The 26,790-nt window shown below is 45.3% G+C and overlaps 1 protein-coding gene across 1 annotated transcript in view; it reads left to right on the forward strand.

Moving 5' to 3' along the window:
- The window catches only part of LOC143817524 (transient receptor potential cation channel subfamily M member 2-like), an 868,795-nt gene that overhangs the window by 77,014 nt on the left and 764,991 nt on the right, over nt 1-26,790 (forward strand). The window contains exons 7-10 of the mRNA XM_077299005.1: nt 23,316-23,496; nt 24,895-24,956; nt 25,669-25,869; nt 26,024-26,126. Of these exons, the coding sequence (XP_077155120.1) occupies nt 23,316-23,496; nt 24,895-24,956; nt 25,669-25,869; nt 26,024-26,126 (547 nt within the window). The remainder of the gene's footprint in view (nt 1-23,315; nt 23,497-24,894; nt 24,957-25,668; nt 25,870-26,023; nt 26,127-26,790) is intronic.

Below are 26,790 nucleotides of genomic sequence, written 5' to 3' on the forward strand. Positions count from 1 at the left end.
TGCTGGGATTGCCATGGCTGCAGTCTCACAACCCAGTCCTTGACTGGAGAGCTATGTCTGTGTTGAGCTGGGGATGTAAGGGGACTCATGGGGACGTACCTTTGGTGTCCATTTCATCATCTATTCCCTCTGAAATCCCTGAGTTCCTGTCTGATTATCGTGACGTCTTTGAAGAACCCAAGCTGGGTTCACTACCTCCGCACCGTGAGTGCGATTGTGCTATAGATTTAATTCCGGGTAGTAAATACCCAAAGGGTCATTTATTTAATCTGTCTGTGCCTGAACATACTGCTATGCGAGAATATATAAAGGAGTCCTTGGAAAAGGGACATATTCGTCCATCGTCATCTCCCTTAGGAGCCGGTTTTTTCTTTGTGTCAAAAAAGGACGGCTCTTTGAGACCATGTATTGATTATCGGCTTTTGAATAAAATCACGGTTAAATATCAATACCCATTGCCGTTGCTGACTGATTTGTTTGCTCGCATAAAGGGGGCCAAGTGGTTCTCTAAGATTGATCTCCGTGGGGCGTATAATTTGGTGCGGATCAGGCAGGGGGATGAGTGGAAAACCGCATTTAATACGCCCGAGGGCCACTTTGAGTATTTGGTGATGCCTTTTGGTCTTTCTAATGCCCCTTCAGTCTTCCAGTCCTTTATGCATGATATTTTCCGCGATTTTTTGGATAAATTTATGATAGTGTATCTGGATGATATTCTGATTTTTTCGGATGACTGGGACTCTCATGTCCGGCAAGTTAAGAGGGTTTTTCAGGTTTTGCGGTCTAATTCTCTGTGTGTCAAGGGTTCTAAGTGCGTTTTTGGGGTTCAGAGAATTTCCTTTTTGGGATATATTTTTTCTCCCTCTTCCATTGAGATGGATCCTGTCAAGGTTCAAGCTATTTGTGATTGGACGCAGCCCTCTTCTCTTAAAAGTCTTCAGAAATTTTTGGGCTTTGCCAACTTTTATCGTCGATTTATTTCTGGTTTTTCGGATGTCGTTAAGCCATTGACCGATTTGACTAGACAGGGTGCTGATGTTGCTAATTGGTCCCCTGATGCTGTGGAGGCCTTTCAGGAGCTTAAGCGCTGTTTTTCTTCTGCCCCTGTGTTGCGTCAGCCTGATGTGACTCTTCCTTTTCAGGTTGAGGTCGACGCTTCTGAGATCGGAGCTGGGGCAGTGTTGTCGCAGAAAAGTTCTGACTGCGCCGTGATGAGGCCTTGTGCCTTCTTTTCCCGTAAATTTTCGCCCGCTGAGCGGAATTATGATGTTGGGAATCGGGAGCTTTTGGCCATGAAGTGGGCGTTTGAGGAGTGGCGCCATTGGCTCGAGGGGGCCAGACATCAGGTGGTGGTATTGACTGACCACAAAAATTTGATTTATCTTGAGACCGCCAGGCGCCTGAATCCTAGACAGGCGCGCTGGTCATTATTTTTTTCTCGGTTTAATTTTGTGGTATCGTACCTACCAGGTTCTAAGAATGTTAAGGCGGATGCCCTTTCTAGGAGTTTTGAGCCTGATTCACCTGGCAACTCTGACCCCACAGGTATTCTTAAGGAGGGAGTTATCTTGTCAGCCGTTTCTCCAGACCTGCGGCGGGCCTTGCAGGAGTTTCAGGCGGATAGACCGGATCGTTGTCCGCCTGATAGGCTGTTTGTTCCTGATGATTGGACCAGTAAAGTCATCTCTGAGGTGCATTCTTCTGCGTTGGCAGGTCATCCTGGAATTTTTGGTACCAGGGATTTGGTGGCAAGATCCTTCTGGTGGCCTTCCCTGTCACGAGATGTGCGAGGCTTTGTGCAGTCTTGTGACGTTTGTGCTCGGGCCAAGCCTTGTTGTTCTCGGGCTAGTGGATTATTGTTGCCCTTGCCTATTCCTAAGAGGCCTTGGACACACATCTCGATGGATTTTATTTCAGATCTGCCTGTTTCTCAGAAGATGTCTGTCATCTGGGTGGTGTGTGACCGTTTTTCTAAGATGGTTCATTTGGTTCCCCTGCCCAAATTGCCTTCTTCTTCCGAGTTGGTGCCCCTGTTTTTTCAAAATGTTGTTCGTTTGCATGGTATTCCTGAGAATATCGTTTCTGACAGAGGAACCCAATTTGTGTCTAGATTTTGGCGGGCATTTTGTGCTAGGATGGGCATAGATTTGTCTTTTTCGTCTGCTTTTCACCCTCAGACTAATGGCCAGACCGAGCGGACTAATCAGACCCTGGAGACATATCTGAGGTGTTTTGTGTCTGCTGACCAGGATGATTGGGTTGCTTTTTTGCCATTGGCGGAGTTCGCCCTCAATAATCGGGCCAGCTCTGCCACCTTGGTTTCCCCGTTTTTCTGTAATTCGGGGTTCCATCCTCGATTTTCCTCCGGTCAGATGGAATCCTCGGATTGTCCTGGAGTGGATGCGGTGGTGGAGAGATTGCATCATATCTGGGGGCAGGTGATGGACAATTTAAAGTTGTCCCAGGAGAAGACTCAGCTTTTTGCCAACCGTCACCGTCGTGTTGGTCCTCGGCTTTGTGTTGGAGATTTGGTGTGGTTGTCTTCTCGTTTTGTCCCTATGAGGGTCTCATCTCCTAAGTTTAAGCCTCGGTTCATCGGTCCGTATAAAATATTGGAGATTCTTAACCCTGTTTCCTTCCGTTTGGACCTCCCTGCATCCTTTTCTATTCATAACGTTTTTCATCGGTCGTTATTGCGCAGGTATGAGGCACCGGTTGTGCCTTCCGTTGAGCCTCCTGCTCCGGTGTTGGTTGAGGGTGAGTTGGAGTACGTTGTGGAAAAAATCCTAGACTCCCGTGTTTCCAGACGGAGACTCCAGTATCTGGTCAAGTGGAAGGGATATGGCCAGGAGGATAATTCTTGGGTCACTGCATCTGATGTTCATGCCTCTGATCTGGTTCGTGCCTTTCATAGGGCCCATCCTGATCGCCCTGGTGGTTCTGGTGAGGGTTCGGTGCCCCCTCCTTGAGGGGGGGGTACTGTTGTGAATTTGGATTCTGGGCTCCCCCGGTGGCTACTGGTGGAATTGAACTTGTGACATCATCTTCCCTGTTCACCTGTTCTGATTAGATCTGGGTGTCGCTATATAACCTGGCTTCTCTGTTAGATGCTTGCCGGTCAACAATGTTATCAGAAGCCTCTCTGTGCTTGTTCCTGCTCCCAGACATCTACTAGATAAGTTGGACATTCGTCCATGTTTTGTTTTTGTATTTTGGTTCCAGTTCACAGCTGCAGTTTCGTTACTGTGTCTGGAAAGCTCTTGTTGATCAGGAATTGCCACTCTGGTATTATGAGTTAATGCCAGAGTCCTAAAGTAATTTCTGGATGTGTTTTGTTAGGGTTTTCTACTGACCATGAAAGTATGCTTTCTGTCTTCTGCTATCTAGAAAGCGGACCTCAAATTTGCTAAAACTATTTTCCTGCTGCGTTTGTTGTTTCATCTCATATCACCGCCAATATATGTGGGGGGCCTCTGTCTCCTTTTTTTGGGCATTTCTCTAGAGGTGAGTCAGGTCTTATATTTCCCTCTGCTAGCATTATTTAGTTCTCCGGCCGGCGCTGGGCATATAGGGATAAAAAGTAGGACATGCTACCTGGCTACTTCTAGATGATGCGGTAGGTTTAGTTCATGGTCAGTATAGTTACATCTTCCAAGAGCTTGTTCCTATAGAGGCTTATGCTAGTTCTCTGGCCATGGAGATCATGACACCTGGTCAGGTGAACTCCTTTAGTACCATCAGACATAACATCACTCCCCGTGGTGGGAGAGCGACATTACTGCAACGACCAGGACTCTGGGCGCTGCACTTTCTCTAGCAGATCCAGCAGCTTCGGGTAGCTTTTCAGAAAACGTTGAACCACGAAGTTAAGCACATGGGCCAAGCAAGGTACGTGTGTGAGCTCACCTTGCCACAGAGCCACCACCAGGTTACGGCCATTGTCACACATGACCATGCCTGGCTGTAGGTTCAGTGGTGTCATCCAAACATCTGACTGCTCTTTCAGCGCTGTCCACAACTCTTCTGCATTGTGCGGTTTGTCATCTATGCAGATTAGCTTCAGCACAGCCTGTTGTCGCTTGGCTGAGGCAGTGCTGCAGTGCTTCCAGCTTCTGACTGATGTGTTGATTTCAGAGATGGAGGATGAAGAGGAGAAGGAGGAGGTGCAGGAGCTGTGGACTGTGGGGGCAACCCTGATTGACGTAGGGCCAGCAATCATCGGCGTGATGAGGATGTGTTCCATCCCAAGGTCCGACTGGGTCCCGGCTTCCACTATGTTAACCCAGTGTGCCGTGAGTGAGATGTACCGTCCCTGCCCACAAGCACTTGTCCATGTGTCCATGGTTAGGTGGACTTTTCCTGTAACACCATTGTTGAGGGCATGGGTAATGTTGTGGGACACATGCTGGTGTAATGCCGGTAAAGCCACCACCATCAGGTTGCGGAAAGCTTCCATCTCAACAAGCCTAAAAGGCAGCATTTCTAGCATAAGCAGAAGAGAAATATTAGAATTGAGGACTTTGGCCTGTGGGGCATTGGCTGGGTATTTCCGCTTGCGTTCCAAAGACTGGGGTATAGACAACTGAAGGCTGTGCTGGGACAAGGACCTGGATGGGCTTGTTGATGATGCTGCTTGACTTGGCAACAGGTGCAGGGCTAGAGGCATCTTCACATGCACGGTGGACTGGGGATTGGCTTCTACGCAAAACAGTGGAAGGAGCAGTGGTGTCACCTGCAGACAGTGGTCCTGGAGCCTGGGGTTCTTTGCTGCCATGTGCCTGATCATGCTGGTGGTGGTCAGGCTGGTTGTTTTGCTACCTCTGCTGATGCGGGCATGGCAGGTGCTGGTCAGTCTTTAAAAAATAACCAGACTCGGGAAGATCTAACAGTTGGAATGGAAGCTTCCCTCATCTTGGTGTTACGGAGAATGGATGGACGCCTTCCCCATGTGTACTGCTGCCCTCACTCTGCATGTCCTCCTGCCAGGTTGGGTCAGTCACATAGTCATCCACCACCTCGTCTTCCACATCAACACCCTGCTCCTCGTCCTGACTTTCTGGCAATTGTGTCTCATCATCGTCCACCTCTTCTGACACTTTTCCACCATCGCCTTCGTGTGACCAGGGCTGGTCAAACATTTGGTCATCTCTACATGCGATCTCATCTGTCCCCACTTCAAGTTGACCGGCCGAGAGTTCAGAATCTTGAAATGGAAAACTGAACAGCTCTTCACAGTGTCCAAGTGTGGAATCAGTTGTCTCAGGGCACTCGGCATGGTGGGAGGAAGGAGGATCAGGGTGAGGAATATCCGAGCCACACTCACGGCTACTCTGACTTGACTGTGTGGAACACATGGTGGTGGTGGCTAAGTGACTGGAAGCATTATCCACTATCCAACCAACAATCGTTTCACACTGCTCTGGCTTCAATAGTGGTGTGCTGCGGTCCCCTAGAAACTGGGACAGGAAGGTCAAGCAAGAAGATGTGGGTCTGTTGTAAATTCCGTTCTTGGGCTCCCTCTGGTGGCTGTGAATGGCACTTTTGTGAATTCTGCCCTTGGGCTCCCTCTGGTGGTTTCGAGTGGAACTGCTGCTCCTTGGGTTTAGCATTAGCAGCTGCCTTCACTGATCGTCTCTCCTGGCTCTGCTATTTAACCTGGCTCTGGTCTTCAGTCCATGCCAGCTGTCAATGTTTCTGGGTTGGATTCAGATCTCTCCTTGGATTTCTCTTATGGCCTGTCCATTTCAGCAAAAGATAAGTTCTTACTAGTTCTCTTGGTTGTCTGTTATGACCCCAATGGCGAGGGTCTCAGAGGAACGTGGAAGTCTGCAGAATACAAAAATCCAGCTCATAGGGCAGTGGTAACTGGGTTGACCATACATCTACTCCTAACGCCAACACTAGAAGTAGCCGGGGATCATTCCTACGTTGATTCTAGATGACACGCGCCAGCCGGAGAATCTAGCTACCCCTAGTAGAGGAAAACAAAGACCTTTCTTGCCTCCAGAGAAGGGGACCCCAAAGCTGGATAGAAGCCCCCCACAAATAATGACGGTGAGGTAAGAGGAAATGACAAACACAGAAATGAACCAGGTTTAGCACAGAGAGGCCCGCTTACTGATAGCAGAATAAAGAAAGGTAACTTATATGGTCAACAAAAACCCTATCAAAATCCACACTGGAAATTCAAGAACCCCCGAACCGTCTAACGGTCCGGGGGGAGAACACCAGCCCCCTAGAGCTTCCAGCAAAGGTCAGGATATAGATTTGGAACAAGCTGGACAAAAATACAAAACCAAAACAAATAGCAAAAAGCAAAAGGCAGACTTAGCTGATATAACTGGAACCAGGATCAGTAGACAAGAGCACAGCAGACTAGCTCTGATAACCACGTTGCCAGGCATAGAACTGAAGGTCCAGGGAGCTTATATAGCAACACCCCTAACTAACGACCCAGGTGCGGATAAAAGGAATGACAGAAAAACCAGAGTCAAAAAACTAGTAACCACTAGAGGGAGCAAAAAGCAAATTCACAACAGTACCCCCCCCTTAGTGAGGGGTCACCGAACCCTCACCACGACCACCAGGGCGATCAGGACGAGCGGCATGAAAGGCACGAACTAAATCGGCCGCATGAACATCAGAGGCGACCACCCAGGAATTATCCTCCTGACCATAGCCCTTCCACTTGACCAGGTACTGAAGCCTCCGCCTGGAGAGGCGAGAATCCAAGATCTTCTCCACCACGTACTCCAACTCGCCCTCAACCAACACCGGAGCAGGAGGCTCAGCAGAAGGAACTACAGGCACAATGTACCACCGCAACAAGGACCTATGAAATACATTGTGAATAGCAAACGACACAGGAAGATCCAGACGAAAAGATACAGGATTAAGGATTTCCAATATCTTGTAAGGCCCAATAAAACGAGGTTTAAATTTGGGAGAGGAGACCTTCATAGGAACAAAGCGGGAAGAAAGCCATACCAAATCCCCAACGCGTAGTCGGGGACCCACACCGCGGCGGCGGTTGGCAAAGCGCTGAGCCTTCTCCTGTGACAACTTCAAGTTGTCCACCACATGATTCCAGATCTGCTGCAACCTATCCACCACAGAATCCACCCCAGGACAGTCAGAAGGCTCCACATGACCCGAAGAAAAGCGAGGATGGAAACCAGAGTTGCAGAAAAAAGGCGAAACCAAGGTGGCGGAACTAGCCCGATTATTAAGGGCAAACTCAGCCAACGGCAAGAATGTCACCCAATCGTCCTGATCAGCAGAGACAAAACACCTCAAATAAGCCTCCAAAGTCTGATTGGTTCGCTCCGTCTGTCCATTAGTCTGAGGATGGAAAGCAGACGAAAACGACAAATCAATGCCCATCCTACTACAAAAGGATCGCCAGAACCTGGAAACGAACTGGGATCCTCTGTCTGACACAATATTCTCAGGGATGCCGTGCAAACGAACCACGTTCTGGAAAAACACAGGAACCAGATCGGAAGAGGAAGGCAGCTTAGGCAAAGGAACCAAATGGACCATCTTGGAGAAGCGATCACATATCACCCAGATAACGGACATGCCCTGAGATAGCGGAAGATCAGAAATGAAATCCATGGAGATATGTGTCCAAGGTCTCTTCGGGACAGGCAAGGGCAAGAGCAAACCGCTGGCACGAGAACAGCAAGGCTTAGCTCGAGCACAAGTCCCACAGGACTGCACAAATGACCGCACATCCCTTGACAAGGAAGGCCACCAAAAGGACCTGGCCACCAGATCTCTGGTGCCAAAGATTCCCGGGTGACCTGCCAACACCGAGGAATGAACCTCGGAAATGACTCTGCTGGTCCACTTATCCGGGACAAACAGTCTGTCAGGTGGACAAGACTCAGGCCTATCAGCCTGAAATCTCTGCAACACACGTCGCAGATCCGGAGAAATAGCTGACAAGATAACTCCATCTTTAAGAATACCAACAGGATCCGCGACTCCAGGAGCATCAGGCACAAAGCTCCTAGAAAGAGCATCGGCCTTCACATTCTTTGAACCTGGTAAATACGAGACAACAAAATCAAAGCGGGAGAAAAACAATGACCAGCGGGCCTGTCTCGGATTAAGGCGTTTAGCAGACTCGAGATACATCAGATTTTTGTGATCAGTCAAGACCACCACACGATGCTTAGCACCCTCGAGCCAATGACGCCACTCCTCAAATGCCCATTTCATGGCCAACAACTCCCGATTGCCCACATCATAATTTCGCTCGGCAGGCGAAAACTTCCTAGAGAAAAAGGCACAAGGTTTCATAACAGAGCAACCAGGGCCTCTCTGCGACAAAACGGCCCCCGCCCCAATCTCCGAAGCATCCACCTCAACCTGAAAGGGAAGTGAGACGTCAGGCTGGCACAAAACAGGCGCCGAAGTAAACCGGCGTTTCAACTCCTGGAAAGCCTCCACGGCAGCAGGAGCCCAGTTAGCTACATCGGAGCCCTTCTTGGTCATATCCGTCAAAGGTTTCACAATGCTAGAAAAATTAGCGATAAAACGACGGTAGAAGTTAGCGAAGCCCAAGAACTTCTGAAGACTCTTAACTGACGAGGGCTGAGTCCAATCAAGAATAGCTCGGACCTTGACTGGGTCCATCTCCACAGCAGAAGGGGAAAAAATGAACCCCAAAAAGGGAACCTTCTGTACACCAAAGAGACACTTTGAGCCCTTGACAAACAAAGAATTTTCACGCAAAATTTTAAAGACCAACCTGACCTGCTCCACATGCGAATCCCAATTATCAGAAAAAAACAAAATATCATCCAGATAAACAATCAAAAATTTATCCAGATACTTCCGGAAAATGTCATGCATAAAGGACTGAAAAACTGAAGGCGCATTGGAGAGCCCAAAAGGCATCACCAAGTACTCAAAATGACCTTCGGGCGTATTGAATGCGGTTTTCCATTCATCACCTTGCTTAATGCGCACAAGGTTGTACGCACCACGAAGGTCTATCTTGGTGAACCACTTGGCACCCTTAATCCGGGCAAACAAGTCAGACAACAGCGGTAAAGGATACTGAAATTTGACAGTGATCTTATTTAAAAGCCGATAATCAATACAAGGTCTCAAAGATCCGTCCTTTTTTGCCACAAAAAAGAATCCCGCACCAAGAGGGGAAGAAGACGGACGAATATGTCCTTTCTCCAGAGACTCCTTGATATATGAACGCATAGCGGTATGTTCAGGTACCGACAGATTAAACAGTCTTCCCTTAGGAAATTTACTGCCTGGGATCAAATCTATAGCACAGTCACAGTCCCTATGAGGAGGCAGTGCACTGGACTCAGACTCACTGAAGACATCCTGATAATCAGACAAATACTCCGGAACTTCCGAAGGCGTAGAAGAAGCAATAGACACAGGCAGGGAATCCCCATGAATACCACGACAGCCCCAACTTGAGACTGACATAGCCTTCCAGTCCAGGACTGGATTATGGGTCTGTAACCATGGCAGCCCTAAAACAACCAAATCATGCATTTTATGTAAAACCAGGAAACGTATCACCTCGCGGTGTTCAGGAGTCATGCACATGGTAACCTGTGTCCAATACTGCGGTTTATTTGCTGCCAATGGTGTAGCATCAATACCCCTAAGAGGAATAGGATTTTCTAATGGTTCAAGAGTAAAACCACAGCGCTTAGCAAATGAGAGATCCATGAGACTCAGGGCAGCACCTGAATCTACAAACGCCATGACAGGATAAGATGACAGTGAGCAAATCAAAGTTACAGACAGAATAAATTTAGGTTGCAAATTACCAACGGTGACAGGACTAACAACCTTAGCTATACGTTTAGAGCATGCTGAGATAACATGTGTAGAATCACCACAGTAGTAGCACAAGCCATTCCGGCGTCTATGAATTTTCCGCTCATTTCTAGTCAGGATTCTATCACATTGCATTAAATCAGGTGTCTGTTCAGACAACACCATGAGGGAATTTGCGGTTTTTCTATCACATTGCACCGAATTAGGTGTCTGTTCAGACAACACCATGAGGGAATTTGCGGTTTTGCGCTCCCGCAACCGCCGGTCAATTTGAATAGCCAGTGCCATAGTATCATTGAGACCTGTGGGAATGGGAAAACCCACCATAACATTCTTAATGGCTTCAGAAAGGCCATTTCTAAAATTAGCGGCCAGTGCACACTCGTTCCAATGTGTCAGCACGGACCATTTCCGAAATTTTTGGCAATACACTTCAGCCTCGTCCTGCCCCTGAGACATAGCCAGCAAGGCCTTTTCTGCCTGAATCTCAAGATTGGGTTCCTCATAAAGCAAACCGAGCGCCAGAAAAAACGCATCAAGATCAGCCAATGCCGGATCTCCTGGCGCCAGCGAAAAAGCCCAATCCTGAGGGTCGCCCCGTAAGAACGAAATAACAATTTTTACTTGCTGAGCAGAATCTCCAGATGAACAGGGTCTCAGGGACAAAAACAATTTACAATTATTCACGAAATTCCTAAACTTAAACCTGTCTCCGGAAAACAGTTCAGGAATCGGTATTTTAGGTTCTGACCTAGGATTTCTGATAACATAGTCTTGTATGCCCTGCACACGAGTAGCCAGCTGGTCCACACTTGTAATCAAGGTCTGGACATTCATGTCTGCAGCAAGCATAGCCACTCTGAGGTAAAGGGGAAAAAGAAAAAAAAAACTCAGAATCTTCTTTCTTATAATCCCTCTTCTGCAATGCATTAAACATTTAATACTGGCCTGGCAAACTGTTATGACCCCAATGGCGAGGGTCTCAGAGGAACGTGGAAGTCTGCAGAATACAAAAATCCAGCTCATAGGGCAGTGGTAACTGGGTTGACCATACATCTACTCCTAACGCCAACACTAGAAGTAGCCGGGGATCATTCCTACGTTGATTCTAGATGACACGCGCCAGCCGGAGAATCTAGCTACCCCTAGTAGAGGAAAACAAAGACCTTTCTTGCCTCCAGAGAAGGGGACCCCAAAGCTGGATAGAAGCCCCCCACAAATAATGACGGTGAGGTAAGAGGAAATGACAAACACAGAAATGAACCAGGTTTAGCACAGAGAGGCCCGCTTACTGATAGCAGAATAAAGAAAGGTAACTTATATGGTCAACAAAAACCCTATCAAAATCCACACTGGAAATTCAAGAACCCCCGAACCGTCTAACGGTCCGGGGGGAGAACACCAGCCCCCTAGAGCTTCCAGCAAAGGTCAGGATATAGATTTGGAACAAGCTGGACAAAAATACAAAACCAAAACAAATAGCAAAAAGCAAAAGGCAGACTTAGCTGATATAACTGGAACCAGGATCAGTAGACAAGAGCACAGCAGACTAGCTCTGATAACCACGTTGCCAGGCATAGAACTGAAGGTCCAGGGAGCTTATATAGCAACACCCCTAACTAACGACCCAGGTGCGGATAAAAGGAATGACAGAAAAACCAGAGTCAAAAAACTAGTAACCACTAGAGGGAGCAAAAAGCAAATTCACAACAGTTGTCCATTTGCTGTGGACTTAATCGCTCAGCTCATGTTATGTCTTTTTTGTCCAGCTTGTCAGTATGATATATTCAGTCTAGCTGGAAGCTCTGGGGAAGCAGATTTGCCCTCCACTCCGTGAGTCGGTGTGGAGATTATTTTTGTAAACTCTGCGTGGACTTTTAGTTTTTAATACTGACCGCACAGTGTCCTTTCCTATTCTGTCTATTTAGATTAGTAGTGGCCTTCTTTGCTAAAATCTGTTTTCATTTCTGTGTATGTCATTTCCCTCTCCACTCACAGTCAATATTTGTGGGGGGCTATCTTTCCTTTTGGGGAGTTTCTCTGAGGCAAGATAGCTTTCTGTTTCCATCTTTAGGGGTAGTTAGTTCTCAGGCTGTGACGAGGTGTCTAGGGAGTGACAGGAACATCCCACGGCTACTTCTAGTGTTGGTGTTAGGATTAGGAACTGTGGTCAGTACAGATACCACCTCCTCAGAGTTCGTCCCATGTTGCTCCTTAACCACCAGGTCATAACAGTACAGCTGGCCCGCAATGTGTTGAATGCATCTCAAAAGAGGGAAAAAAAAAGTTCTGAGCCATTTTTTTTTTTCCTGCAGCCTGTTTTGTCTTTTTTTTCCCCCTTAATCTCTGGGTGGTTCAGGACTCAGGTGCTGACATGGATGTTCAGGTTTTGTTCTCTCGTGTGGATCAACTCGCTGCAAGGGTACAGAGTATTCAAGATTATGTTGTTCAGACCCCGGCTTTAGAGCCTAGAATTCCTACTCCTGACTTGTTTTTTGGAGATAGATCCAAATTTTTGAACTTTAAAAATAACTGCAGATTGTTTTTTGCTTTGAGACCCTGTTCCTCTGGTGATCCCATTCAGCAGGTGAAGATTGTTATTTCTCTGCTACGTGGAGACCCGCAGGACTGGGCATTCTATCTTGAGTCAGGGGATCCTGCATTGCTCAATGTAGATGCATTTTCTCAAGCGCTCGGATTGCTGTATGACGAACCTAATTCTGTGGATCAGGCAGAAAAAAACTTGCTGGCTCTGTGTCAGGGTCAGGAAGCGGCAGAACTATACTGCCAGAAATTTAGAAAGTGGTCTGTGCTCACAAAATGGAATGAGTATGCCCTGGCAGCAATTTTCAGAAAGGGTCTTTCTGAAGCCCTTAAAGATGTTATGGTGGGGTTCCCCACGCCTGCTGGTTTGAACGAATCAATGTCTTTGGCCATTCAGATTGATCAGCGCCTGCGCGAGCGCAAGGTGGTGCACCATATGGCAGTGTCCTCTGAGCAGAGTCCTGAGCCTGTGCAATGTGATAGGATTTTGACTAGAGCAGAACGGCAGGAATTCAGATGTCAGAATAGGCTGTGTTTTTACTGTGGTGATTCTGCTCATGCTATTTCTGATTGCCCTAAGCGTACTAAAAGGGTCGCTAGATCTGTTAAAATTAGTACTGTACAGCCTAAATTTCTCTTGTCTGTTACCCTGATTTGCTCATTATCGTCCTTTTCTGTCATGGCATTTGTGGATTCAGGCGCTGCTCTGAACTTAATGGACTTAGAGATCGCCAGACGCTGTGGTTTTTCCTTGCAGCCTTTGCAGAGCCCTATTCCCTTAAGGGGGATTGATGCTACACCATTGGCCAAGAATAAGCCTCAGTACTGGACACAGTTGACCATGTGCATGGCTCCAGCACATCAGGAAGTTTGTCGTTTTCTGGTGTTGCATAATTTGCATGATGTGGTTGTACTGGGTTTTCCATGGTTACAGGTACATAATCCAGTGCTGGATTGGAAATCTATGTCTGTGACTAGTTGGGGTTGTCAAGGGATACATACTGATGTTCCTTTGATGTCAATTTCCTCTTCCCCTTCTTCTGAAGTTCCTGAGTTTTTGTCGGATTTCCAGGATATATTTGATGAGCCCAAGTCCAGCTCCCTTCCTCATCATAGGGACTGTGATTGTGCTATTAACTTGATTCCTGGCTGTAAGTTCCCTAAGGGCCGACTTTTCAATCTGTCTGTGCCAGAGCATGCCGCCATGCGGAGTTATGTTAAGGAATCTTTGGAGAAGGGGCATATTCGCCCGTCTTCATCGCCGTTAGGAGCGGGATTCTTTTTTGTTGCCAAGAAGGATGGCTCCTTGAGACCCTGTATAGATTATCGCCTTCTCAATAAGATCACAGTCAAATTCCAATACCCTTTACCTTTGCTTTCTGATTTGTTTGCTCGGATTAAGGGGGCTAGTTGGTTTACTAAGATTGACCTTCGAGGGGCATATAATCTTGTTCGTATTAAACAGGGTGACGAATGGAAAACAGCATTTAATATGCCCGAAGGCCATTTTGAATACCTTGTGATGCCATTCGGGCTCTCTAATGCTCCATCTGTGTTTCAGTCCTTTATGCATGATATCTTCCGGAATAATCTTGATAAATTTATGATTGTATATTTGGATGACATTTTGTTTTTTTCCAATGATTGGGAGTCTCATGTGAAACAGGTCAGGATGGTATTTCAGATCCTTCGTGCTAATGCATTGTTTGTGAAGGGGTCTAAGTGCCTTTTTGGAGTTCAGAAGGTTTCTTTTTTGGGTTTCATTTTTTCTCCCTCGGCTATTGAAATGGATCCTGTTAAGGTCCAGGCCATTCATGATTGGATTCAACCCACGTCTGTGAAGAGCCTTCAGAAATTTTTGGGCTTTGCTAATTTTTATCGCCGTTTCATTGCTAACTTTTCCAGTGTGGTTAAACCCCTGACCGATTTGACGAAGAAAGGGGCTTATGTGATGAATTGGTCCTCTGCGGCTGTTGAGGCCTTTCAGGAGATTAAACGTCGTTTTACTTCTGCCCCTGTGTTGCGTCAGCCGAATGTTTCTCTCCCTTTTCAGGTTGAGGTTGACGCTTCTGAGATTGGGGTAGGGGCCGTTTTGTCTCAGAGAAGTTCTGATGCCTCTTTGATGAAACCGTGTGCCTTCTTCTCCAGAAAGTTTTCGCCTGCTGAGCGTAATTATGATGTCGGCAATCGGGAGTTGTTGGCTATGAAGTGGGCATTCGAAGAGTGGCGACATTGGCTTGAGGGAGCCAAGCATCGCGTTGTGGTCTTGACCGATCATAAGAATCTGATTTACCTTGAGTCTGCCAAGCGGTTGAATCCTAGACAAGCTCGATGGTCCCTGTTTTTCTCCCGTTTTGATTTTGTGGTCTCGTATCTTCCGGGATCTAAGAATGTGAAGGCTGATGCCCTTTCTAGGAGTTTTTTGCCTGATTCTCCGGGAGTCCTTGAGCCAGTTGGTATTCTCAAGGAGGGGGTGATTCTTTCTGCCATCTCCCCTGATTTACGGCAGGTGCTTCGGGAGTTTCAGGCTGATAAACCTGACCGCTGTCCAGTGGGGAAACTGTTTGTTCCTGATAGATGGACTAGTAAGGTGATTTCTGAGGTTCATTGTTCAGTGTTGGCTTGTCATCCTGGGATTTTTGGTACCAGAGATTTGGTTGCTAGGTCCTTTTGGTGGCCTTCCTTGTTGCGGGATGTGCGTTCTTTTGTGCAGTCCTGTGGGACTTGTGCCCGGGCCAAGCCTTGCTGTTCCCGTACTATTGGGTTGCTTTTGCCTTTGCCGGTCCCTGAGAGGCCCTGGACGCATATTTCCATGGATTTTATTTCAGATCTTCCTGTTTCCCAGAAGATGTCTGTCATCTGGGTGGTTTGTGACCGGTTTTCTAAGATGGTCCATTTGGTACCTTTGCCTAAGTTGCCTTCCTCCTCTGATTTGGTTCCATTATTTTTTCAGCATGTGGTTCGTTTGCATGGCATTCCGGAGAATATTGTGTCTGACAGAGGTTCCCAGTTTGTTTCTAGGTTTTGGCGGTCCTTTTGTGCTAGAATGGGCATTGATTTGTCTTTTTCTTCAGCATTCCATCCTCAGACAAATGGCCAAACTGAGCGAACCAATCAGACCTTGGAAACCTATTTGAGATGCTTTGTGTCTGCTGATCAGGATGATTGGGTGACCTTCTTGCCGTTGGCCGAGTTTGCCCTTAATAATCGGGCTAGTTCGGCTACCTTGGTTTCGCCTTTTTTTTTGTAATTTTGGTTTTCATCCTCGTTTTTCTTCAGGGCAGGTTAAGCCTTCTGACTGTCCTGGTGTGGATTCTGTGGTGGACAGGTTACAGCAGATTTGGACTCATGTGGTGGACAATTTGACGTTGTCTCAGGAAAAGGCTCAACGTTTTGCTAACCGTCGTCGGTGTGTTGGTCCCCGGCTTCGTGTTGGGGATTTAGTCTGGTTATCTTCTTGTCATGTTCCTATGAAGGTTTCTTCCCCTAAGTTCAAGCCTCGCTTTATTGGTCCTTATAAGATTTCTGAAATTATCAATCCGGTATCTTTTCATTTGGCCCTTCCAGCTTCTTTTTCCATCCATAATGTTTTCCATAGATCTTTGTTGCGGAGATATGTGGTGCCCGTGGTTCCCTCTGTTGATCCTCCTGCTCTGGTGTTGGTTGAGGGTGAGTTGGAATATGTGGTGGAGAAAATTTTGGATTCTCGTTTTTCGAGGCAGAAGCTTCAGTATCTGGTCAAGTGGAAGGGTTATGGCCAGGAGGATAATTCTTGGGTTGTTGCCTCCGATGTCCATGCTGCCGATTTGGTTCGTGCTTTTCACTTGGCTCGTCCTGATTGGCCTGGGGGCTCTGGTGAGGGTTCGGTGACCCCTCCTCAAGGGGGGGTACTGTTGTGAATTCCGTTCTTGGGCTCCCTCTGGTGGCTGTGAATGGCACTTTTGTGAATTCTGCTCTTGGGCTCCCTCTGGTGGTTTCGAGTGGAACTGCTGCTCCTTGGGTTTAGCATTAGCAGCTGCCTTCACTGATCGTCTCTCCTGGCTCTGCTATTTAACCTGGCTCTGGTGTTCAGTCCATGCCAGCTGTTAATGTTTCTGGGTTGGATTCAGATCTCTCCTTGGATTTCTCTTATGGCCTGTCCATTTCAGCAAAAGATAAGTTCTTACAAGTTCTTTTGGTTGTCCATTTGCTGTGGACTTAATTGCTCAGCTCATGTTATGTCTTTTTTGTCCAGCTTGTCAGTATGATATATTCAGGCTAGTTGGAAGCTCTGGGGAAGCAGATTTGCCTTCCACTCCGTGAGTCGGTGTGGAGATTATTTTTGTAAACTCTGCGTGGACTTTTAGTTTTTAATACTGAGCGCACAGTGTCCTTTCCTATTCTGTCTATTTAGATTAGTATTGGCCTCCTTTGCTAAAATCTGTTTTCATTTCTGTGTATGTCATTTCCCTCTCCACTCACAGTCAATATTTGTGGGGGGGGCTATCTTTCCTTTTGGGGAGTTTCTCTGAGGCAAGATAGCTTTCTGTTTCCATCTTTAGGGGTAGTTAGTTCTCAGGCTGTGACGAGGTGTCTAGGGAGTGACAGGAACATCCCACGGCTACTTGTAGTGTTGGTGTTAGGATTAGGAACTGCGGTCAGTACAGATACCACCTCCTCAGAGCTCGTCCCATGTTGCTCCTTAACCACTAGGTCATAACAGGGTCTTTGTTGTTGCTCACTTTCACCTTGTCCACGGCCTCGTCCTCTGCATGCACCATCAGTATCACGTCTACTTCCCCGTCCCTTGCCCATTTTCAATAGACTACTGCACTATTTCAAATGCTCAACACAAATGTATTTATTAGTAGCAAAATAATATCTGATCAGTATGCCTGCAAATCTATGATTTTTCAAACCCAAACACCAGGCAGGCCTCAGCCTGACATAACAGACTGTATTCAATTTCACGCCCCCAAGAGGAAGCTGTCGCGAAATGCGCGTCGGGGTTTGCCTAGGTGTAGCGTGCCACTTGGCCTGACACTACGGATATCATTCATCAGGTAATATGTATTCATAAGTTTCCTTTATAGAACTTACGTTTGGTTAATAAGCATCTACAGAAATACGCCAGGTATAAGGCTTAAGATTGTATGTTTTGAACACAGCTGAGTGTGCGGCTGTGACGGCATGGTCTATTATGTTATAAGTGTGTTTGGTTGAACTGCTTTAAGTGAAGGTACGTGGTTGACACCTTGTGATTTAGTATACTATGTGGTTACAGTGATTAATAGTGCTACTATAGCGTTATCCTTTGTACTACAAGTTTACTTTGTAAACATTGTTTATCTTGGCACTTTATCGCTGGGAGCGTGGTTGTTCTCAGGTGATTCACTGTGTGATTAATGTATAGCTATTGACTTTGCTCTCATAGCGCTATCTTATCTTACTATAAACCTACGTAGTAATCCTGTTAAATTTAGCGATATTGTGATTAATGCATAGCTACTGACGTTGCTCTCATAGCGCTATCTTATTCTATCTTACTATAAGCTTACGTGATAATTCTGCTAAATCTAGCGCTATTGCTGGTAGGATGGCTGTCACAGTGTGACTTATGTTATAACTCGGATTGATTTACCAGTGGTATTAACGGTATTGACCGTGCCACAAGTGTTTTCCGTCTATTATATTTATCTAGCTAATTTCCTTTGACAGATACACGGGTGCCTTTGAGCAATTTATTATCTAGATGCAGCTATTAAAACTGCTATTGTAGTATTGTTCCTTCACATTAAATGTTTGCCATTGGGGCGCTTACTTACTAAAAGCCTGTTCAGCAATTGTGCGTTTCTAAAGTCCTGCTCTGTTTACAAGAAGTGGAAACTTGTAGAAATGATTATAGTGTTCCCTGGAATTATATCCTCTTACGCTTACCTACTAACACAGTATTTTTAGTGGTTTTGAGGCACTATTTTAATATGTATGTTTTGTTTGTTGGCATATATGTTAATAAAATTGTAATTTTTTTAGAAAAACTACAACACTCTTTGATTCAATGCAGTTTAATAAACTGATCATTGGTCAGTATGTGTATATATAGATTCTGAGTGTCCCCCATCCCTAGAGTAGGGAAATGGGGTTGGGTTATATGTTCACACATGTATTCAATTTTTGGAGGCTTTTTTTGTGAAGTTAATTTATGCAAAATAGTGCTGTATATAAGTAGAGTAACAGACAGCAAAAAAAGTGGTCCACTGGCCTACAATGCCCAAACTTGGAGCACGCAGATATATGAGGGCTGTCATGGAAATACCACACTGGCAAATATGTGGCCTGTTAATTTTTAGAAATGCCAAATAATGCTGTATATAATTAGAGTAACAGACAGCAAAAACAGAGGCAAAACGGCCTACAATGCCCAAACTTGGAGCACGCAGATAGATTAGGCCTTTTTTGGTGAATTTAAAACACACACACAAAAAAAACCAGTGGCACAAGGCTAGCACACACAACAATGCTACGTATGCCTGACAAACTATGAAGTTTAAACAGGCCTCAATGTGCAAAAAAAGAAAAGGCTAAGAAGCCACAGCCAGCTCACCGATCTACGCAGGTGTACGGAACTTCAACTCGGACCGGGATGAGTGGATATAACGATATAAGAAAGGCGTTCCAGCTCCATAAAATTTCAATGCTTTATTTCTTCATTAAAACTTGATACATGGTAAGTCCTTGCCTAGGTGCGAATGTCCCAGTACAGAGTACATGCGACGCGTTTCGATCGTACCCGATCTTAATCAATGCATGATTTCTCGGAGTTTGCGGTGATTATTATCAAGTGTTCATGGACCAATCGTGTGGTCAGATTAGATCACATGATTGTTACCACAGGTCCTGAACACATAAGCTCCACCGCAGCTGCGAGAATTAGACCTAACTGCAGTAAGATAATAATGATTAACAGATAATAATAATTGACAGGATATTCCTCACCAAAGATATACATTAAAATACAGTAATTAATACAATAAACAATTAACAATAATGATACATGATTTCGTTTTTTCTATTAAGACCAGATGGATATCTGGTTCGCAGGTTATAGATCCAAAAAGCTTCTCTGGTTAAAAGCTGTCTTTTAATATCTCCACCCTGCTGTGACAAATTGACGTGCTCTATGCCCTGAATTGTCATGGTAGATGTGTCTCCTGAATGGTGCGTGGTAAAATGTTTGGCAACAGCTGATAAATTTCTATTTGGAGTGTAAGTACTCCCCAAGTCCCTCAAATGCTCCGAAATTCTAGTTTTCAACTTTCTCGTAGTACATCCTATATATGCTAAATTGCACTTGATGCAGTCAGTTTTATAAATTACGTTACTTGTATGACAATTAATGAAATTTTTAATTTGAAAGGTTTTAATTTTGTCCTTATCTTGAAACGTATTTTTTAACACTGCATTTCGACAAGTGCTACAGGCAGTGACACCACACTTGTAAAAACCCCTACACTGGAGCCATGTCCTGGACGCCGGCTGTGAAGAAAAAAGACTAGGTGATAGTGAGCTGCCAATAGTTGGCGCTCTTCTGGCCACAACATTAAATCCATCTTTAAGAATATCCGAAAGCAAATCATCTTCTTGCAATATAGGTAACCTTTTTAGGACTATGTTTTTAATTTCGTTAAACTGGCTACTGTATTGGAAACAAACATATGGTTTTTTCCTCCTTCCTTCTTTCCCTCTTTTATTTTCTCTGTCCAATGTTAGAAGGCTATCTCTTGGTTTTTTATCAACTATTTTCTGTGCCCTATTTAGGGTCCAAGTGGGATACTCTCTTTCTTTTAGCCGCACCCTTAGGCGACCAAACTCATCATTTTTCAGCGCTTCCCTGCTGCAATTTCTTTTAAGCCGCGTATATTCATTTCCATTAATGTATCCAATGAAGTCCGGTACGGCAGACACATCGCCACCCCAAATAATTAGGGTGTCATCGATGTATCTGCTGTACCAGACCAAATACTCAGCAAAGGGATTATTTACACAGTAAATGTATTTGCGCTCCCAATACGCCATGGTCAAATTGGCCAGTGAGGGAGAGTATTTAGCCCCCATCGGAACACCTGTTCTCTGCTCATATACCACATTTTCAAATGAGAAGATATTATGCTTTAGGAGAAAGAAAGTGACTTGTAACACATAGTTAATGAGATCTTGCGTATACACACTATCAAATCAATTCCGGTGGGAGAATATACGCGGCTTAAAAGAAATTGTAGCAGGGAAGCGCTGAAAAATGATGAGTTTGGTCGCCTAAGGGTGCGGCGAAAAGAAAGAGAGTATCCCACTTGGACCCTAAATAGGGCACAGAAAATAGTTGATAAAAAACCAAGAGATAGCCTTCTAACATTGGACAGAGAAAATAAAAGAGGGAAAGAAGGAAGGAGGAAAAAACCATATGTTTGTTTCCAATACAGTAGCCAGTTTAACGAAATTAAAAACATAGTCCTAAAAAGGTTACCTATATTGCAAGAAGATGATTTGCTTTCGGATATTCTTAAAGATGGACTTAATATTATGGCCAGAAGAGCGCCAACTATTGGCAGCTCACTATCACCTAGTCTTTTTTCTTCACAGCCGGCGTCCAGGACATGGCTCCAGTGTAGGGGTTTTTACAAGTGTGGTGTCACTGCCTGTAGCACTTGTCGAAATGCAGTGTTAAAAAATACGTTTCAAGATAAGGACAAAATTAAAACCTTTCAAATTAAAAATTTCATTAATTGTCATACAAGTAACGTAATTTATAAAATTGACTGCATCAAGTGCAATTTAGCATATATAGGATGTACTACGAGAAAGTTGAAAACTAGAATTTCGGAGCATTTGAGGGACTTGGGGAGTACTTACACTCCACATAGAAATTTATCAGCTGTTGCCAAACATTTTACCACGCACCATTCAGGAGACACATCTACCATGACAATTCAGGGCATAGAGCACGTCAATTTGTCACAGCGGGGTGGAGATATTAAAAGACAGCTTTTAACCAGAGAAGCTTTTTGGATCTATAACCTGCGAACCAGATATCCATCTGGTCTTAATCGAAAAAACGAAATCATGTATCATTATTGTTAATTGTTTATTGTATTAATTACTGTATTTTAATGTATATCTTTGGTGAGGAATATCCTGTCAATTATTATTATCTGTTAATCATTATTATCTTACTGCAGTTAGGTCTAATTCTCGCAGCTGCGGTGGAGCTTTATGTGTTCAGGACCTGTGGTAACAATCATGTGATCTAATCTGACCACACGAATGGTCCATGAACACTTGATAATAATTACCGCAAACTCCGAGAAATCATGCATTGATTAAGATCGGGTACGATCGAAACGCTTCGCATGTACTCTGTACTGGGACATTCGCACCTAGGCAAGGACTTACCATGTATCAAGTTTTAATGAAGAAATAAAGCATTGAAATTTTATGGAGCTGGAACGCCTTTCTTATATCGTTAAACAGGCCTCAGTCTGACAGAACAGACTGTATATTTTTATTGGGGGGGCGAATTCTTGGGGAAAAAAAATGCAGCTAGGTATATAGTAAAGAAGCTCCCGCAGCAGCAGACAGTTATGGAGCTTTGGGAGGGATGCAGTGGAGCAATGTACACACACAGTGCCTGCAGGCCTTGCACTGATGTGGATATGCTGTGCCCTGTCTACCTAGCGCTGCAATATCGGGACCCACAAATTAGCCCTAAAAAGGACTGTTGGTCTCTCAGGAGTTGTGGATGTAAGAGTTGCAGACCTACACTGACTCTATAAACCACGATTCTGACCCGATCTCTGCAGCAGCTCTCAGTACTCTCGCTGAGTCCGGAGCTGAATGCTGCGAGCAGGGCGGCACCAGGTCTCTTAGACTATGTGCACACATAAGAAAAGAGGGGCAGAATTTTCTGCACTAAATCTGCATCTCCTGGCAGAAAACACAGGTGCAGATTTGATGCAGTTTCTGTGCAGTTTTTGTGCAGATTTTACCAGTGCAGATTTTTATCATGGAGGGGTGCAGAAACGCTGCAGAACTGCACAAAAGAAGCGACATGCACTTCTTTGAAATCTGCAGCATTTCTGCGCAGATTTTTCTGCACCATGTGCACAGCTTTTTTTTTTTTCACATTGATTTACATTGTACTGTAAATCACAGTGCAGTTCTGCACCAATTCTGCACTAAATATACTCAGGATGATGCTGTACGGCCAAGCCAATCATTGCACGACCACAACAAAGATGGCTGCGGCATTTCGTGGCCTGGCAGACAATCTCTGCAGCGTGACTGGGTCTCTAAAGTCTGCCAAAAACACTGGGTGGAGACACCAGTTACTGCCGAATAATCCCGGAAATGCTTGGTGCTCGCTGAGTACACCGAGCATAGTGATACTGGGGCGAGAAACGACCAGCGGCGAGCACGTTCGCATCACTACGGCTTTGTGCACACATTGCGGATTAGGCTTAGGAATTTTTGGTGCGGATTCTGCATCTCTTGGCAGAAAACGTAGGTGTTGATTTGACGCTTTTTTTGTGCAGATTTTGTGCGGATTTGCTGTGGATTTACTGTGGATTTTTTGCGGATTTACTGCTTTTTTTACTATAAATTTCTATATAAGATTTCTATAATGGAATGGGTACAAAAACGCTGCAGATCCGCACAAAGAAGTGACATGCTACTTATTCCGCAGCGTTTCCGCACGTAATTTTCCGCACCATTAGCACAGCATTTTTTTCCCTATTCACTTACATAGTACTGTAAATCACTTGCGGATCTGCAGCATTTGTGCAAGACAAAAAACGCTGCGGATTCGCAGGAAATCCGCAACGTGTTCACATACCCTAATAGTGACCTAACCAAGTGAGGAATTTCAGGGGGGGTTTTTTGGATGAAGGTATATACTTGTGCTTTCCCCACAGGGTGGCGCTCCAGCTCTATACCCGATGGATGAGGGATCTCAGGGGGCATTGTGCTGTCTGGATAACAACCACACACACTTTATCCTGGTGGATGATGGGACGCATGGAAAGTATGGAGTGGAAATCCCCCTGAGAGGTCGACTAGAGAAATACATCTCCCAGCAAACAATGCAGAAAGGAGGTGAGAGCGGACTGGAGTCGTGACAGTAATGAGTAGACCTCCACGTGGAGCTGTGAACATAGAAATACACTGGAAAGTCATTCTTTCTACACTAAATATCCATCATCACCCATGCCGGTTCGTGAGTTCTCACCACAGACATAACCGATAGTGCCCGGGCATGAGCAAGGCCCCTCATTTCAGGCCTCTGCAATCTCTAGGGCCATCTTACATCTGGACATAGAAAACATATGCACACGGAAACACCAAAATATCATGTATAAAGGATATAAACGTTACCTAAACTCCTTCATGGTTCTCAAGTCTTGGGGCCTACTGTGTGAATATGTTAAAGTTCACTCATGCTCAGTAGAGGCCATCAGTACTTCTAGAGTGGTTCTGATTGGTCTGGACCTGGCAACTCATAGACCTCAAAGGACAATGTTGTCACATTTCACAAGGGCCCAGAGTGGAGTTGGGCAGACAAGAGAGTGTTGAGTTTCTGGATTCTATATTTCCAATTTTGGTGGACTGAAAATATTGAATGGGAGCAGTGACCCCGGGCTCTGACCCCTGCAATATTCTGAATATGCGGGCCATAACTTTTCCCATATGTGTCCCACTGGTTTTCCATAGAGGAAGCATCAGCATCTTCATAAGAAGTGCACCACTAGTGGGTACAAACCCATCTTAGATATGCTGAAGTCGATTCATTGACATTCATTCAGTTAACTCCACAAGTTTTGGCCCTTGTGGTGCTTTGTGCACTGTGAAATGAATAAAGACACCAGCCATGCCTGGAAACGTAGCAGTGATTGTTTGTTCATCATATCCAAAAAAAACTTGCTTACCTTTTAAGAAATGAGCAAGAACATGGAAGAGAATGTCCATGAGAGAGGTCTCCTGCCTCTTCTACCTTACGAATCATATTCTTCACTAGCCAAATGTAAATACAAATGGAGAAGATGTATGCAGCACTAGGACTTGACATCCATTTTTATGTTTTGTGATTGGGATCCTTTAGTAATAATGTAAATTGTCAGTGTGTCATCAAAATTCAGGACTTCTTTGGGAAGCCTCACAGCATGAGGATTACCTCACAGCATGGGGTTGCGATCCAATCAGAAAACCAGCATTAGGGTCACCAGTCACATAGCATGAGGGTCATGAAACAAACAGCCTTTGGGACACCAACCACACAACATGGGGTCACAAGTCACACAGCATTAGGGTCATGAGTAACACAGCATGATGGCCATGATCCACTGGTTGGAGATTACTGATCCAGCACAAACTTGTCCTGTTCTGCACATAATACACAGGATCCTACTACTGTCCAGCGTGTTTCACATTATGATGTGCCTGGGTGTTTGGGTTCCTCTTATTATTCTGCCATCATATAACTTTTATGTCTTTCAGGGACAGTATTAAAAGTCCCAATAGTGTGTGTGGTGCTTGAAGGAGGCCCAGGAACCCTGGACGTAAGTGTACTGGATGTACTTTCATGTTTCTCACTTGGATTTTTTTCATCACTTTCTTCATCTCAAGCTTTTCCGTTGTCCGTGAGAAACTTGAACCGGTCTATCAGTTCTGTGGTCGGTTCCAGTAAAAATTATTTCTGCATATACATATAGATGACCTGTGATCTCCCGAATGAAAAGTTCCAGATCTGACACTAGACCCCTAGACTAACCAAATGTTCCATTTACTGATGATATGACCAAACCGCTGCATGACCAGCTCTATCCTCACCTACTGTATTCTCACCCATCCCTTGTAGATTGTGAGCCTTCGCGGGCAGGGTTCTCACTCCTCCTGTACCAGTTATGACTTGTATTGTTCAAGATTATCGTATACCCCTCCTCACATGTAAAGCGCCATGGAATAAATGGCGCTATAACAATAAATAATAATAATAATAATAGTCAAAGCAATGGTCCAGGGTCTGATGTGGAGCCACATCTACACCAGGACAGATAGCACACACTTGTCAGCTGTTACAACCCATCCTGTTGGAATGATAGAAGAGTTGGGATATGTTACTTGGACACTTTCTCTTTATCTCTTTCCATCATGATATTTAGACAATGTGGGTGAGCTATGAATCCTGCTCCAGGTCTGGCCAACCAGTTATAGCCCCTTCTTTCTGATGTCCCACCACACCATCAAGTCATTACTGTAATCTCTCTGCAGACGATCCACAGCTCTATGTGTAATAACACGCCGTGCGTAATTGTAGAAGGGTCTGGACGTGTTGCTGACATCATTGCGCAAGTAGCAAACCTTAGTTCATCAAGGATTACCATCTCTCTTATCAAGGACAAACTGAGGAACCTCTTCCAGGACACATATGATAATTTCACAGAAGCTCAGATCATCATGTGGACCAAGAAGGTAAGTCACAAAGTGAAGGATTTGACCATAGAAAACCTGGTCCACTTCTTTCCCACTTCAGTGTGATAAAGACTTTACCACAAATCTCCACTAAAAATTAGATTTTGCTTTAGAGGAAATTCTCTGTTAACTTTTCCTGATTTATTTCCTGCAGATTCAAGACATTGTGCGGATGGGATCTCTGCTTACCATCCTGAGGGAAGAGAAAGTAGGAGACCAAGAAATGGACGTCGCCATCCTGCATGCATTACTAAAGGGTCAGTGTGCTTTATGTATAGTGTGGAGACACGGAGGGTCAGTGGGTGTGCAGCGTCCCAGAGTCCTGGTCGTTGCAGTAATGTCGCTCTTCCACCAGGGGGAGTGATGTTACGTCTGATGGTACTAAAGGAGTTCACCTGACCAGGTTTCACAGTCACACACTACACTTCACACTCCAGTCCACCAGGGGGAGCAAAGGTTCTATGTACTAGGCCACTTCTCACACACAGGTAAAACTGGTGGGATGGACAGGAAGTCAGTCAGAAAGCTGCCTGGGTTCGTCCCAGAGAGGACCTGTCAGGCAGACAGGGAGAGAAGGAGGAACATCTGAGCTGCAGACAGAGGTCCCTGTCAGGGGTGGGATCCTGACAGAGACAGAGCACGAGTTAGAACGTTACGGAGCTGCACCTGCACCTCATTGCGGCAGCATCCTAAGAAAGGACACGAAGCGAAGTATATTGTGGAGAAGTGAGAAATGAGATCACAGCACAAGGAGATAATACCGGGAGGAGGGTCTGCCCCAAGATCGGCGGCCTCCTTCTGAGGCGCGTAGCCGGTGGCCGGAACACCGAGGAGTAATAGGCTCTATGCGTTACTCCAGAACACGGCAGGCCAGTTAATTCCAAGTTGGCTGCCCAACCTTTACACCTATGAAGACAACGG

The sequence above is a fragment of the Ranitomeya variabilis genome, chromosome 3 (assembly GCF_051348905.1).
Source record: "Ranitomeya variabilis isolate aRanVar5 chromosome 3, aRanVar5.hap1, whole genome shotgun sequence".
Lineage (NCBI taxonomy): Eukaryota > Metazoa > Chordata > Amphibia > Anura > Dendrobatidae > Ranitomeya > Ranitomeya variabilis.